Source organism: Pyxicephalus adspersus, chromosome 3, assembly GCF_032062135.1.
Source record: "Pyxicephalus adspersus chromosome 3, UCB_Pads_2.0, whole genome shotgun sequence".
Lineage (NCBI taxonomy): Eukaryota > Metazoa > Chordata > Amphibia > Anura > Pyxicephalidae > Pyxicephalus > Pyxicephalus adspersus.
This window is the reverse complement of record NC_092860.1, coordinates 14,980,950-14,993,893: the sequence shown is the minus strand read 5'-3', so window position 1 is coordinate 14,993,893 and position 12,944 is coordinate 14,980,950. Positions and strand designations below refer to the sequence as shown.

The window sequence follows — 12,944 nt, the reverse complement described above, 5'->3', positions numbered from 1 at the left end:
GGTGTTTTGTACATCAAATTTTAATATATATTATCTATTCAAAAAGGATAAGCCTTCAAATTCCTCCACAGTTCTTGTCCCAAATACCTTTCTGACCTAGTAAAATATACTCCCCCAGCCACTCTCTTCCCTTCTCCAATTACCTACTACTGACTTCCTTTCTCATAACTTCATCACATGCACGGCTCAAAGACTTTTCTAGAGCTGCCCCAACTCTCTGGAATGGTCTTCCTTGTCCTTTTCGTCTTGCCCCCACTTTCTGCTCAATTAAAAGAGCACTCCTAATCTTTTCAATCTTGCCTACCCATCTTCTTCTGTCTCTTAAACCCTCACTACTTCCCACCATTCCATATCCCCCCTCCTATTGTGTGAGACTTCCACCACCTCTTAGATTGTAAGCTATTCGGGGCAGCATTCTCTCCTCCCCCTGTGTCATTGTCTGTATCTGTCTGTCTTTTGCAACCCCTATTTATTGTACAGTGCTGCGTAATATGTTGGCACTATATAAATCCATTTTTATTATTATTAATAATAATAATAATAATAATAATATTAATAATAATATTAGATTAAACTAGCATAAATAATCATAAAGAGTTATGATTTGTTAAAATGTATTGACATTGAATATGATATATACTGTATATCCAACTCATTTTGGGGACAGACCCTGCCTTGGGCTTGAATGTATAATTTATGGACAGAGTAAACTATTCAGATTGATTTAGGGTAAATACTGAACTTGAGTGTCAGTATATTTGGTTCATTCCCCCTTATGTAACAGTGATTAATGTGGTCAATGTAGTTCAAGCAGTGCATCCCGGGTTAAAGTCCCAAGTGTTATGGGTTTTTTAGGGTTTCCAATAAAGCAATGAACTGGTGAAGGTTGCATAGATAAGCTGAGTATTAGTAGGTAAAGTTTTGGCGGGGGAAATTAATGGGTTGGGTAGTCTTTAAAGAAGAATAACATAGAATCTGTTAGTGCTTTATTTATAAAACAGGGAATCTGACATTGCCTCAAAAATCCCTGGTGGAAATCATTTATTGGCACTGAAACGCATAAACCTGGAAAATTCCCACGAGGGAATGTTTGAGCGAATGTCAGATTCCCTGCTTTATAAGAAGAGTCTTTAGATTATATTATACATGTTCCATACTGTCATCTTTATTCTGGCTTCATTACTTTTTAAATCACTGGCCACAAATAACTTAAATCTGTTGTTCCAGGATGATTGACCACTAATAAAGATGGAGGAAAAATAATGATTGCTATCCTGAAGCTTGCACCTTAAAAAAATAAATTTTTTTGCTGAAAAGAATACAAAAATAACTATTGTGCATATAAAATGGCAGCACGGTGGCTCAGTGGTTAGCATTCTGGCTTTTGCCAGGTTTGAATCTCGGCCAGGACACTATCTGCATGGAGTTTGCAGGTTCTCCCTGTGTTTGTGTGGGTTTCCTCCGGGCACTCCGATTTCCTCCCACATTCCAAAAGCATGTTCAGGTAAATTGGCTTCCCCACGAAACTGACATTAGACTGTAATATACAAATATGACTATGATAGGGACATTAGATTGTGAGTCCTCTGCGACAGAGTTAGTGACACGACTATGGACTTTGTACAGCGCTGCATATTATGTTGGTGCTATATAAATACTATGTAATAATAAAACATTTTTGGGAGTAGTGTGGAAATACAGAACATTAGGAAAATCATAACATTGTATGAGCTTTCTTTGCTTCCTGAATAATTTTAAATAATATTAAAATCTGATGGGTTGACATAGGATTAATGTAAACTGCAAGTTTTCCTAATAATGTAACCCACTAAATAGAAACAGTGCATTATAATGCAATAATAAAAGCATTTAGCTGTATTCTATTGCCATCTACTGACAGTACTGCAAAAATGCAGGCAAAAATGAGGTTATTGTCATTTCTAAAACCTAAAATCGTAATGTTACCTAAAAATAGAACCCCACCCTGAATTCCCAGTCCTTCTACATGGACAACTGTAGAATAGATTGCATATACACTACCATTGAGGTACTGTACTAAAGGTTCTGCCTTTACAGCAGAAGGTGGTAGCAGCATCTACAAGATGAAGGGGCAAAGTTGATGGTACTATGTTGTTTGGAAAATGCATTGTATAAGTTGCAATATTTCTTCTTTAAACCAGCTTGGTCACTTAATTAAAAACTGTGCCCTAAGATATACCTGCAAAAGACTTTTTTTTCACTGCTTTGATTTTTACTTTTATTCAGATTTCCAGCTCTACCTAGAATGTCAAAGATCTGCATTCTACAGCTTTCCTTAGGTTTTATGCTTCCATTTGTTGGCAGCTAAGTCACTACTGTGTCTTCTAGTGCAGTGGTCCCCAAGCTTTTGGAGCTCGCGGACCACTAAATCTACGGACTCCCGGACCACACATGTGCAAGAAGCCGTGTGTCACTCAAAGGGGAAGAAACTTCCTTCCAAGTGACGTCATGATGCCAGAACCCACCCAGGCTCCCATCACAGGTCTGAGCCTGTGATAGGAGAGTGGACGGTGTCCCACCACCCTGAGCCTGCAATCCGTACTGGGGGAAATGGTCTGTGGCTCTGGCTGGTGTGCCCCCAAGCGGGGTCCTTCTCTGACTGGTCTCCGTGCTCTCGTGGCCCAGCTGTCAGATGGCTACGGCCCACTGGGTTGGGGACCCCTACACTAGTGAGGTGTGGGGATGGCATATAGAACCATAATAGTGTAAGGACAACACTGAAAACACTTTTGGGCGTAAAAATTCTGCTAGAGGCAAAGCTACCAGAAAAGGTTGCAGGATAGGCAAATATTATTGGGCTTTTGTGGTAGTCATTTTAAAACAACCATTCTCAACCATACTTCTGTGGCTAGTTGACTTCCAATTTGATGATGTCTGCAAAGTTTGGGGGCAAACCATTTGTAGAGCCATCTGTATGACTCTAAGGATGGATTTGGGTGTCTATAAAGGTGATATTGTAGCCACCACTGTATGGAGCCATTCCTTCCAAAGGCCACCAAACTAGGAGGTTTTTTTCCCAACTGGACTCACCAAAAAATGGATTTAGTAGGTCTTCCCAGAGACCTAAAAATTATTATTATCATTGGTTCTTTTCAGAACTTCTGTCAAGATTCAAACAAATATCTGTATGCCTCCTAGGGAGTTAAGCATTGTACAAGCGTTAGTGCGATGGACATTAGAGGGATGTTGTTGGAAAATATCTTTTGTGATCATTTCCAGTGATAGATGAATGAATGGTAGCTGTACACACAGGGTTGTTCTGTTCTATCAAGAAGGGAGGAGGAGGATGAGCGATGAGGAGAATGCTGTGCTCTCATAGAATAAACAGCAGTTGTTCCGGATCAGTGATTCATCAGTGCATTTCGATGGACTAATGAATAACGTCAGGGGATGACTGAACACAGACAACTATTAGATAAACCTAAGACTTACAGGAGAGTGGACCAACAGCAATCGTGTGGCTGAAACACTTGGGCGTCTATTTCTCCAAAATAATATTTGCTTTTAGGGCATTTGTAGTGCATAGGATTATATATAACAGTCATAAGTTACAGAATTCAATATATAGCAGTGCTAAAGTGTGATATAAATACAAAGCAGCAACAGTTATTCCTGTAATAGTTATTGTATGAGTATAGCTGGCTATGAGCTTTGTTTAGCTAGCTACTACATAACAGTTAGGACACCAATGAACAGTGGTCTTAAAGTGGAACTAAACTCTTACCGTTAGAAATTGTCATCAGCCAGGTCCTTTATTGTAGAAAGGACAAACAATATAACCTCCACAATAAAATACCTTTACCTGCCAATTTTTAAAATACACTCACCTGTCCCTGTTCCATTGCCACCATTTTGGTCTTTTCCTGTTCCTGGTTCTGATCTTTGGCCACTTGATTGGACAGGCTGGGATGACAAAACAGTGATCAGGCAGGTAAATGTTTTTTGTTGTAGGAGGGACCTTACTGCCTCACCTGTCTGATCACAAATATAGATCCGCTTTAAGACCTCTAAAGATTTATAGACAGTAGATTTCCATAATTTGTTGGTGTCTTTCACTGAGATCCTTTTGTTTTTGGTGAAACTTCAATATACAAGTTTAAAACTTTCCCAGAAAGCTTATTGTTTTCATAAACAGTGAAAAGTTAATTTACTTACCAACTTCCATTGGTTTCACTTAGGCGAGGACGATGTCAGACTACAGACTAGCCCAAATCAAGAAGACTACACAGTCCCCAGAATAAAGCCCTGACAAAATCCTGACATTTTTCTCTGTTCTGCAAAGGTTTTGGAAAAGGTAAGCATCTTACCTAACCCTTCTTCATGCCCCCCTTTTTTTTTTAATTTCTAGCAGCTGGTTGAGTTGGGGCTAACTGATCAGGCATACCTTGCACACTATGTTGATACATGTTCTTGTACAATCATTTGTATTGTGATTGAGATCTGGGCATCACTGTGGCAAGCCAAACCAAGAATGAAGAGTAAGGATGACCCTGCCTGTTCTGATAATAAATACTGAAATTAAATAATTAATTGTGGCATAAGCTTCAACAATGGTGGTAGAGATTGTAAGAAATAACGCTAGGCATGGACATTGGTTTTACCAAAGAGTTCATAGTGTTCCAGTGTGTGCAACGGCACATAATATCCCTTCAGCAGTGCGGGTAGCCCATCTTGTAGTAGCAGACAGTCTGGAAGAGGTGGCAGTAACAGATGGCACAGGGCTCACAGCAAGGTGGTGCGGGTGGTTTACAGCTAGACTGAAGCGGTACACAGTTTGGAGGTGGGGGAGGATGTATTTTCCTTTTTGGAACAACTTTCCGCTGCAAGATAAAGAATATTACAATCATTAAAACAAATCTGAAACATCAAAGTATTACTAGCTGTAGCTAAACCTTTGTTTAGTTTTAATCTGTTGAGTTTCAGGTTTGCTTACATGACTCTAATGTCACATTTACTTACCTTTCTTTTAGGTAGGGGTTGAGTAGGGATGAGCTAGAATGCCTCTGGTTTTCTCGTGAAAAATTCCTTGAAGTTCCGATGGGTGAAATTTCGGGAAATCATCAGAAATCACTATAGGAGGATTATCACGCTGCATTCATAAATACAGCCGTGTGAATCCTCCTGTCAGTGAGCGATCCCCGGGCAAGCCCTCATTCTGACCTGTAGAACTCTTTTCAGGAACACATACTACAGGGCTGCAAGAGTAATCAGGGGAGTGGAGCTGACAGCTCTGCTCCTCTGATTGGTTTTGCAGGTCCCACAAAATCAGTCTCGCCGGCCGAATTTAAAAAGGCCTCTCTCGCCTACATGTTTGGAAAGTGAGAAAGGCCCAATTCGCTCACTCATCCCTACTGCATGTTACTACAGTACCTCCATGTGACTGCACTGGATTAAGCAGCTCTGCCATTTTTATTCCTGGGGACTAAATAGAGCCTGCATGCTGGGGAGGGATAAATCACAACTAAGCTTTTTGAATAAAAAGGAAATACCCTTGTAGTGGTGGTTCCTAGACATCCAATGCTGCCCTTCCTTCTTCGATGTTCTGGGTATCTTTATTTATTTTGGGAAGCAAGATCATTCCCATGACCACCACAGCAACAAGGAAAAAAGGCTTGGGAAAATGTATTTGTAGAATGGGTTCCCCCTGAAGGTCATTTCAACAGTTCCCCCTATGTTATGGAGGTTAAAAAAAAATATTTTCTAGACCTAGATAGCCCTACATTAGCCCTTGCAAGGGTAGTATGTTTTGATTTATTTATTCAGGCTTTAAAGAAAACCTGTTGTGTGCACAAAGTACACATCAACCCTTGTGTAACCTGAATGCCCATCTAGAAGAGTATCCAGAATAAATCTGCTGAAGGAATTAGCATTGTGGCCTTTTTACTTTATTCTTCATGTTATATTGCAGAGGAATTTGGGACAGAATGTATTTAAAAACTATTAATTCAGTGTTGTGGATTTAATTAGAAAGTAATTTCACAACAGATCTGGAATTTGCAAACACTTACCTTGGCCAGTTTATTTCTTTCCGCATCAACTCTGCTCACTCGTCGGGATGTCTTTGTTAAATCTGTGGGATAAGAAGAAAGAAGGGACTATTGAGTTGGCCAAAGAACCCTTTTGTTTATAATATTATACATGTGTTTGTATGCACATGCTTGGCAAACACCCCAAAATTTATTTTGGATTTCATTGGGGCGGTAGTCCCTTTGCTATAAAGTTTCCTAAAATCATAAAATGTTCTCCTAAGACCTAAAAAATGGTGGACTCTATATATAAAATGATTAAAACCTGTTGGTGGATTTTATGGTGGGTACTGTATTCTGATTGTGTTACTTGGCTTGGTAGTGCAAATGTTTGTTTTCTCAGCAGTAAATCCCCAGCTTACCCTCCCAGCAATAACTTAGAAGTTCACTTTTCTCCACCTTCAAGCAGTAACTCAGAAGCTCAGCTGTCACTCGGTGACTTAGCAGCTCAGCTCTCTCTCTCTCTAGTAGTGCCTCAAACGTCTCGTGACCTTATGGTCTCCAATGTAATACAGGTGATCTGCTATAGGATAGCTGGGAGAACCTAACTGCTGAGAGAGCAGCTTCAGGTCTTGGAGCTCAGATCATTGAGGACTTGTTTGAAACCTCACCTACTCCTATTAAGAATCTCAGAATGTCCATAGCATGGCTGCAGGTACACTTTACATGTTTTGTGGTTGTAGCCGCTTTTTAACCATTTCACTTGTTTTATAGTTATCATACCATACGCCTACTCACCTACAATAGATATTGGTGGAAGGAGTTCAGGAAGACGAACACCACTCCCTGTGTTGGTCCCTTCTGTTTTCTCTTCCATAGCAAGGTGGGAATAGACCAGAGCCATGAACCAGGTGAGAAGAATGATGCTTATGCCATTCATGTCTAAATAGAGAAAGAAATAGTACTTTACACCCTGCATATTTGTTAGCATAAAGCAATTATCCCAGCAGGTCCAAGTGCTTTTTAGAAAATAAGCTAAATTATCACTTACAGGAATATATTGATTGATAACATCAATAATCCAACTATTCATCAAATCATTTACCCAAATGCAGGTGTAGACAAAGGTCATATTTGCTCTACCTGCTTTAGGCTGTATTTACCAGATTTGTTTAATATGGTGCGAAGTAGTTCAAAAGGAATAACAACCCACTGCACTTTCTCAACCTTTTTTAACATGGGGTACCCTTGAAATAACATTCAGGTCCTTTAATTACTATATCGCTTTAATTACCATACCCACAGTTCACAGTATATTAGTGTGGTGGTCAGTAGAAAGAATGCCTCTTACATCAATGGCCAGGGGAAGAATGGCCAGGGGAAGAATGGCCAGGGGGAAGAATGTTACCTATACGGAACCAAGAGTCACAAACTGCCCGTTGCCTAAGGAAACCCTAGTAATCTCCAGAGGAACCCCAGGCTTCCACGGAACCCTGTTTGAGAAACCGACCTACTGGGATTCTTTGCACTACCAAGCAAACATGCCAAGCCAATGCACAACTCGATTAATGAGTTCTAAAAGGTGTTGGTGGCGGTGCCCTACAGCCTTGTACATCCAAGCTTGAGGCCTTTTACTTTAAGTTGGACCTAAAATGCAACAGCTAGAAATGTTAAGGTGCATTTAGAGGCAAAGCTTTATTATTTTAGTTCTGGATAAAGTAGATAAATGTAATTCCCTATTAGGTTGTTTTTTGCTGTGTGTATCCTGCTGGGGAGATTTCTCTTCAACTCTCCTCTTGGAGATTCTATAGGAATTAAGGTAAAGGTTTCCTTTTTTAGAAATTTGACATCACAACATGTGTTCCTATTGTAAGAATTGTCCTCATTGCTCTCTTTTAAATAACAAAAATGTAGGATTTCCTCTTTTTTTCAATTCAAAACCACTTCTAAATGCCCCTCCTCTACAGTTTCACCCCACCATTGTTCCCACTTTCATGCAATAAAGGAAAAACCCATTTACAAGTCCTAAAGACTCCAGAAACTTTTGTAAACCTCTATCATTTTGATTTTTCTCTACTGACACCACTGGTTTTAACTAATATAGACAATTTCACTCACATCTAGTTGTTACAACTGCTTAAATGTAATATTGGAGACAGTATGCTGTTCATCCTATTATCCTGACTACCATTTATTTATACAGACCACCATACGTGAAAAAGGATGGAAAGGAAGAAAAATGGTTTCCTGAACTCTAAAGAGTTTTCTGACTGCTTCAGAATCACCTGATCCCCCGTATCCCCTAAAGCTGAGTTAAGTTGTTAAATTCATTCACTAATGTTCAGAAATCATCAGAAGAGTAAAAAAAAAATAAGGAAAGCCTGGTTCTGACTCCTGTAACCCCGTTACTGGAATCCTCATCGTATGATAAAACACCCTTTATCTTAAGTGGTCTTCCCACTTTTGTACTTTTCCTGTCATTGAGACAAAAAGTTATGAGGGGTTGAAAAAATGACCGTTATCACCATTTTTTAAAACAAATTTTCCATTGGGGATTCTTGTGCCAGTGACAACTAAGGGGGATTTTTCTTCACTTTGAAGTCCATGGAGTGAAGACAAATGTCCCCAATTAGGACACAGACAAAAAATAAAATAAAGTTTAAATATTTTACTGTTTTTTGAGGGATAAAAATTCCTTTATAATGATGGTGGTTAGAGTTAGTAATAGAACGTGTTGCATAACATCAAAACAATCCTTAAAGCTGTACTGGATTCCATCCAGGACCATGCAGTGATCTCAATATGTCTCACAAACATTCTACATGTCACAAGCAATCAACCATCTCCAACACATAAGGGTACATTGCCATTTCACAAACAATCCTGATTATGCAAACCTCATGTTGAGCTCATTACTGTAAGATTTTATTTCATACACAACGCAGATTATATGTTTTAACTTAGAGCCTTGAAACTTTAAAGTGGCTGGAATAAATTGGATCTCATGAATAATCCTCTAAAAAGAAATTAATAATGTTATTCCTCTTTTAAAAAAAAATTGTTTCTGTGTACAAAATGAACTTTTTAATGATTTGTATTCATTTGTGCAAAACTGTTTAATACAAATTTGCAGCACATAAAGCCAGATGGTCCATCTCTGCAAAAAAAAATGTTGTTTGCTGCCATGGTAATTCATAAGACTCATTATGCTGCAAATATATTATAGTTATAACTTGATAGTACTGTATAATATTAACTAAACTATCTTATATGTTCCCTGCACAATCAAGAAAGTTTCTTGCATTTGCAAATCCTGCGCATTGCTGACTATAAGGAACGGCACAACCACCAATAATTACAAAGTGTGAATGGATCTGTACATCAATAGGAAAGGGTGGGACTTCCTTGGAACCGGGACAATTCTCTATTGCATCAGATTACAATGTATTAAACTTGTATGCATTGTATTAAATCATGATTAAAAAAGAATTTCAGAAAAACTTGTCTTGCGCAAAAAATATATTATATATAATATGGCTATACAGGCTATAACAAATGTTAAAGTACTTTAACAAGTGTGTCTATGGACAACTTCTTCGTAACAATAATTTGTGGAAATCCTTTTAAAGTACTTTAACATTTTTAGGAGCCTACATAGCCATATTTTATATATTAAAAAACGTCTTGCATGACATGTTTCGCAGATCAATGTCAACTTCTTCAGAAAAGAAGAGACCCAAGCAGATGAGACAATATAACCTGTGATGTATATATGTGTGTGTGTGTGTGTGTGTGTATATACCGGTATATATATGTATATAAGGTTATACTGTATAAAACCAAACAATGATTGTGAACAATGAACAATCTTTTTTTACCATTTTGCTCAGTTTAAAATATAAATAATTGCATTTCATCTGCTTGATAAGTAAAAGATTCTGCCAAAACTCATGTCAACTTATAACTTACTCTGCTATATCCTTAACAGCATAATTGTTCCGAGGACTAAAGATCCATGTCTATCTCATGTGGAAGATTTATTTAGTCCTGCCCTGTTTATGTTGTCCTGATACAACAGGGCAGGTTAGCATTGTCACCCTAGGACAGGATTTAGGTTACTGGCAGAATGGCCAATATATTACATAGTTGTATTTGAGTTTACAGAAAATCAGGAAACCTGATTTTCCATCCAGGGCAAGTTTATGAAATTATAAACTGGGGGCCCTGGGCAAGAATCAGATCAGAGCCCTCTTAGTTGCATAACCCCTTTACCATGGTTCACTTCATAGGGAACAGAATAGCTCTTTGTGCCTATCTGACGTTTTGAAATAAATCACCTGACTTTTTGAAAATAATACACCAGGATAGTAGTGTACATTTTGTTTTATATATAGGGGAAGAGGCACAAAGGAGTAATTGGAAAAAAGGGAAGTGGCAAAAAGTTGGCAAAGGGCATATATACAGCAAGGTAAGGACAAACCGAAAAAGCGTGGTATAGCTTCTGTTCATTTAGAGGTGATCAATAAGAGTAAAACATGCCCCATCATCAGTGGGAATTTTATCTGCCCTTTAGACTGTTGGTAGGAGTAAAAATACCAATTTGAGAAGGGAAATATATATATATATATATATATATCCTACACTACACATACAAACATAAATGCAATCTGCACATTATACACAAACATGTACACACTGCACTGCAATACATACATGAATACTTTTAATACACAAACCTGCACACAATCTGCACAATAAACAAAAACATACAGCATTGCATTATGTACAAAACACAAATATCCACACAGTCTCCAGTTTACAAAAAAATCATACACAAAGCTCTACAAGACATAGCCTGCATCATACTTGTATTCACAATGCTGCCTCTTCTACAGTCCGGACATTCTCACAGATGAAGTACTGAAGCTCAGCTTGTATGCACTTTTAGGTATAAGGGGGGTTTTGGAAGGTGTATGGAAAGCTTCAAATGTAGGGGTCCCCGAGCCTCCATATTTTTACGTCCCCTATATGTTGGCTTTACACCATGGAAATGATCAATGCCAGTTTTCCAGCCCCAAGCCCTAGTTCTGGAAGCAGCAGACTTATCCATATGTCATACTGCTCCATTCTCTTGTAAGCAGGTTCAGTGTAAGCACATGAATGCCCTAGCAGAGCTGAATGTCTCAATATGGTTCTTCCTGTCATTCTGAGCTCTGCCATACAAGATTTGTAAGAGGCTGACACTTGATCAAAAGTAAATACTTACACTATTAGCATATAAATCAGCTTTAAATAAAAACCTGTCATAGAAGAAGCATACAAGCTGCCTTTGATAACCTCTTTACCTTTAGTTGCCAGATGCTTGTCTATCATCCTTCTAGTTTTAATAATGTGAGCCATGGTCTTGCAAAAAGTGTTCATCAAAGTGCATACTGACTTCCAAATTGACATTGATTTTTCCCATTTGTATGCTTTTTTCAGGTCAGTAACTATTGAAAAGTGTAACACCCTGGAATATAGTATTTCCAAAAGTAGGTTACCAATGGCAGCCTCTGTAATTCTCCTAGGACATCTTTATTTTAAGTACTCGCTGACAGCCGACACATCTGTAACTGCTTTGATTACACTTGTGTAAAAAATAAATTTTTTGTCAAGGACTTATTAACCGGAACTCAGCTCTCATGTTGGCTTTACACCATGGAAATGATAGGAAATTTACAAATATTGAATAAATGTGCCTTTATGACAGCCCAACAAAGTAAAAATGTGAAGAATACAATTGAGTTCAGTTTATACCAACTGTGGTCAACTTTTACAGAACAGAGAGCTTTTATTTCTTAATTTTAGAAGATTACTCTATGTGTATATGATGGCACTCAATTATATTGTCTTTAATTTTCTATGTACAGCTCAAACTCTGAAATGCAGCTAAAAGAGATTTTTATTGAATACAAATAATAAAGTTAAAATTTTGCATACATTTTTGTAAATGCTTTCTGTAGATCATATAAAAATGTATATAGAATACACAGTTGTTACCCAAGACATTGTTCATAAGAATTGGCTTGTGAGTGACAAGTAAAATGATAGTAAGCTCACCTTCAAATAGATATGACCTACCGATGGGTTCTGCTCTGAGCAAAATTGTATTTTATGTTAAATGGGCAGGATTGTATTTTTTTCACACAGATATAATTTCTTTCAGGCAGGTAGGATAACTATAGAGGCAGTGGACTTGATGTATTCAAGTTCTTCAAGACTGGGTGATCCAGAATCTGGTCCAGCATTGAAAATATTTGCCAAGTAAAACCAAATGGTTTTAAAAAATTCATTCCAAGTTTGCTGTATCATCTTGGTTTACTCATAAAAGCTTTAAGAAAATCAATCAGCCCAATAAGGAGTTGGGTGTTTGTTGTACAGTGATTCTGCTTAAAGGTAAACACTGGGCAGTGGTCCAACTGGATGGTGATTGACAAGGGCAGTATCACTCTGATAGAAGGCAAATGGCAAGGTAAAAATTGTCAGTTGTTACATTGGCAACCAATTTTGCCCATGTGAATGTCTATAAAGCAAATAGCAGAGACCTGACGTTTGAGTTGACCCCAAAATGGCACTGAACTCAAATCCCATCTCTAATATACAGAGAACGTAATTATTTATAACTTACATTTATTAAAGTTGAGGTCTTGTGAGCACAAATTGAGTACCCTCAAATCTTCCTCTCCTCCCCCGTGTAGTGTCATCAATCCATCCAGGTGGATCAAGGAACGACTAAGTTGAAATGCCTACTTCATGGAGTTCCACTTGCCCTCCCCTCCTCATTAAGTGTGTACAGCACTTGATTGTTCTTCTATCCCCTGTATGACTATGGTATGGGTATTAGACTGTGAGCTCTTCCTCTAGTTGGTGACTTGTGTATGGACTTTGTGTAATATGTCA

General features: G+C 38.2%; 1 protein-coding gene and 1 long non-coding RNA gene across 2 annotated transcripts in view; one reads left to right on the top strand and one right to left on the bottom strand.

Moving 5' to 3' along the window:
- Positions 1-10,003, top strand: part of LOC140325701 (uncharacterized) — a 63,491-nt gene extending 53,488 nt beyond the window's left edge. The window contains exons 3-5 of the long non-coding RNA XR_011919717.1: positions 4,218-4,333; positions 6,780-6,916; positions 8,209-10,003. This is a non-coding gene — a long non-coding RNA (uncharacterized lncRNA). The remainder of the gene's footprint in view (positions 1-4,217; positions 4,334-6,779; positions 6,917-8,208) is intronic.
- ASIP (agouti signaling protein) lies at positions 1,986-7,202 on the bottom strand. Its single transcript, XM_072403694.1, has 3 exons — positions 6,804-7,202; positions 6,048-6,109; positions 1,986-4,859 (listed from the first exon to the last, which is right to left on the bottom strand). The coding sequence occupies exons 1-3, from the start codon at positions 7,135-7,137 to the stop codon at positions 4,689-4,691; spliced, it is 567 nt and encodes a 188-aa protein (XP_072259795.1). The 5' UTR covers positions 7,138-7,202; the 3' UTR covers positions 1,986-4,688.
- Positions 10,004-12,944: the final 2,941 nt, after the last annotated feature.

Excerpts from the sequence above, each read along its gene's own strand:
- ASIP (XM_072403694.1), bottom strand. The coding sequence starts at position 7,137 with ATGACCTTTGTCTACACCTGCATTTGGGTAAATGATTTGATGAATAGT. Across the intron at positions 6,110-6,803 it reads TCCACCAATATCTATTGTAG|ATTTAACAAAGACATCCCGA; the intron begins GTGAGTAGGCGT and ends CTTATCCCACAG. Across the intron at positions 4,860-6,047 it reads AAAGAAATAAACTGGCCAAG|CGGAAAGTTGTTCCAAAAAG; the intron begins GTAAGTGTTTGC and ends TTTATCTTGCAG.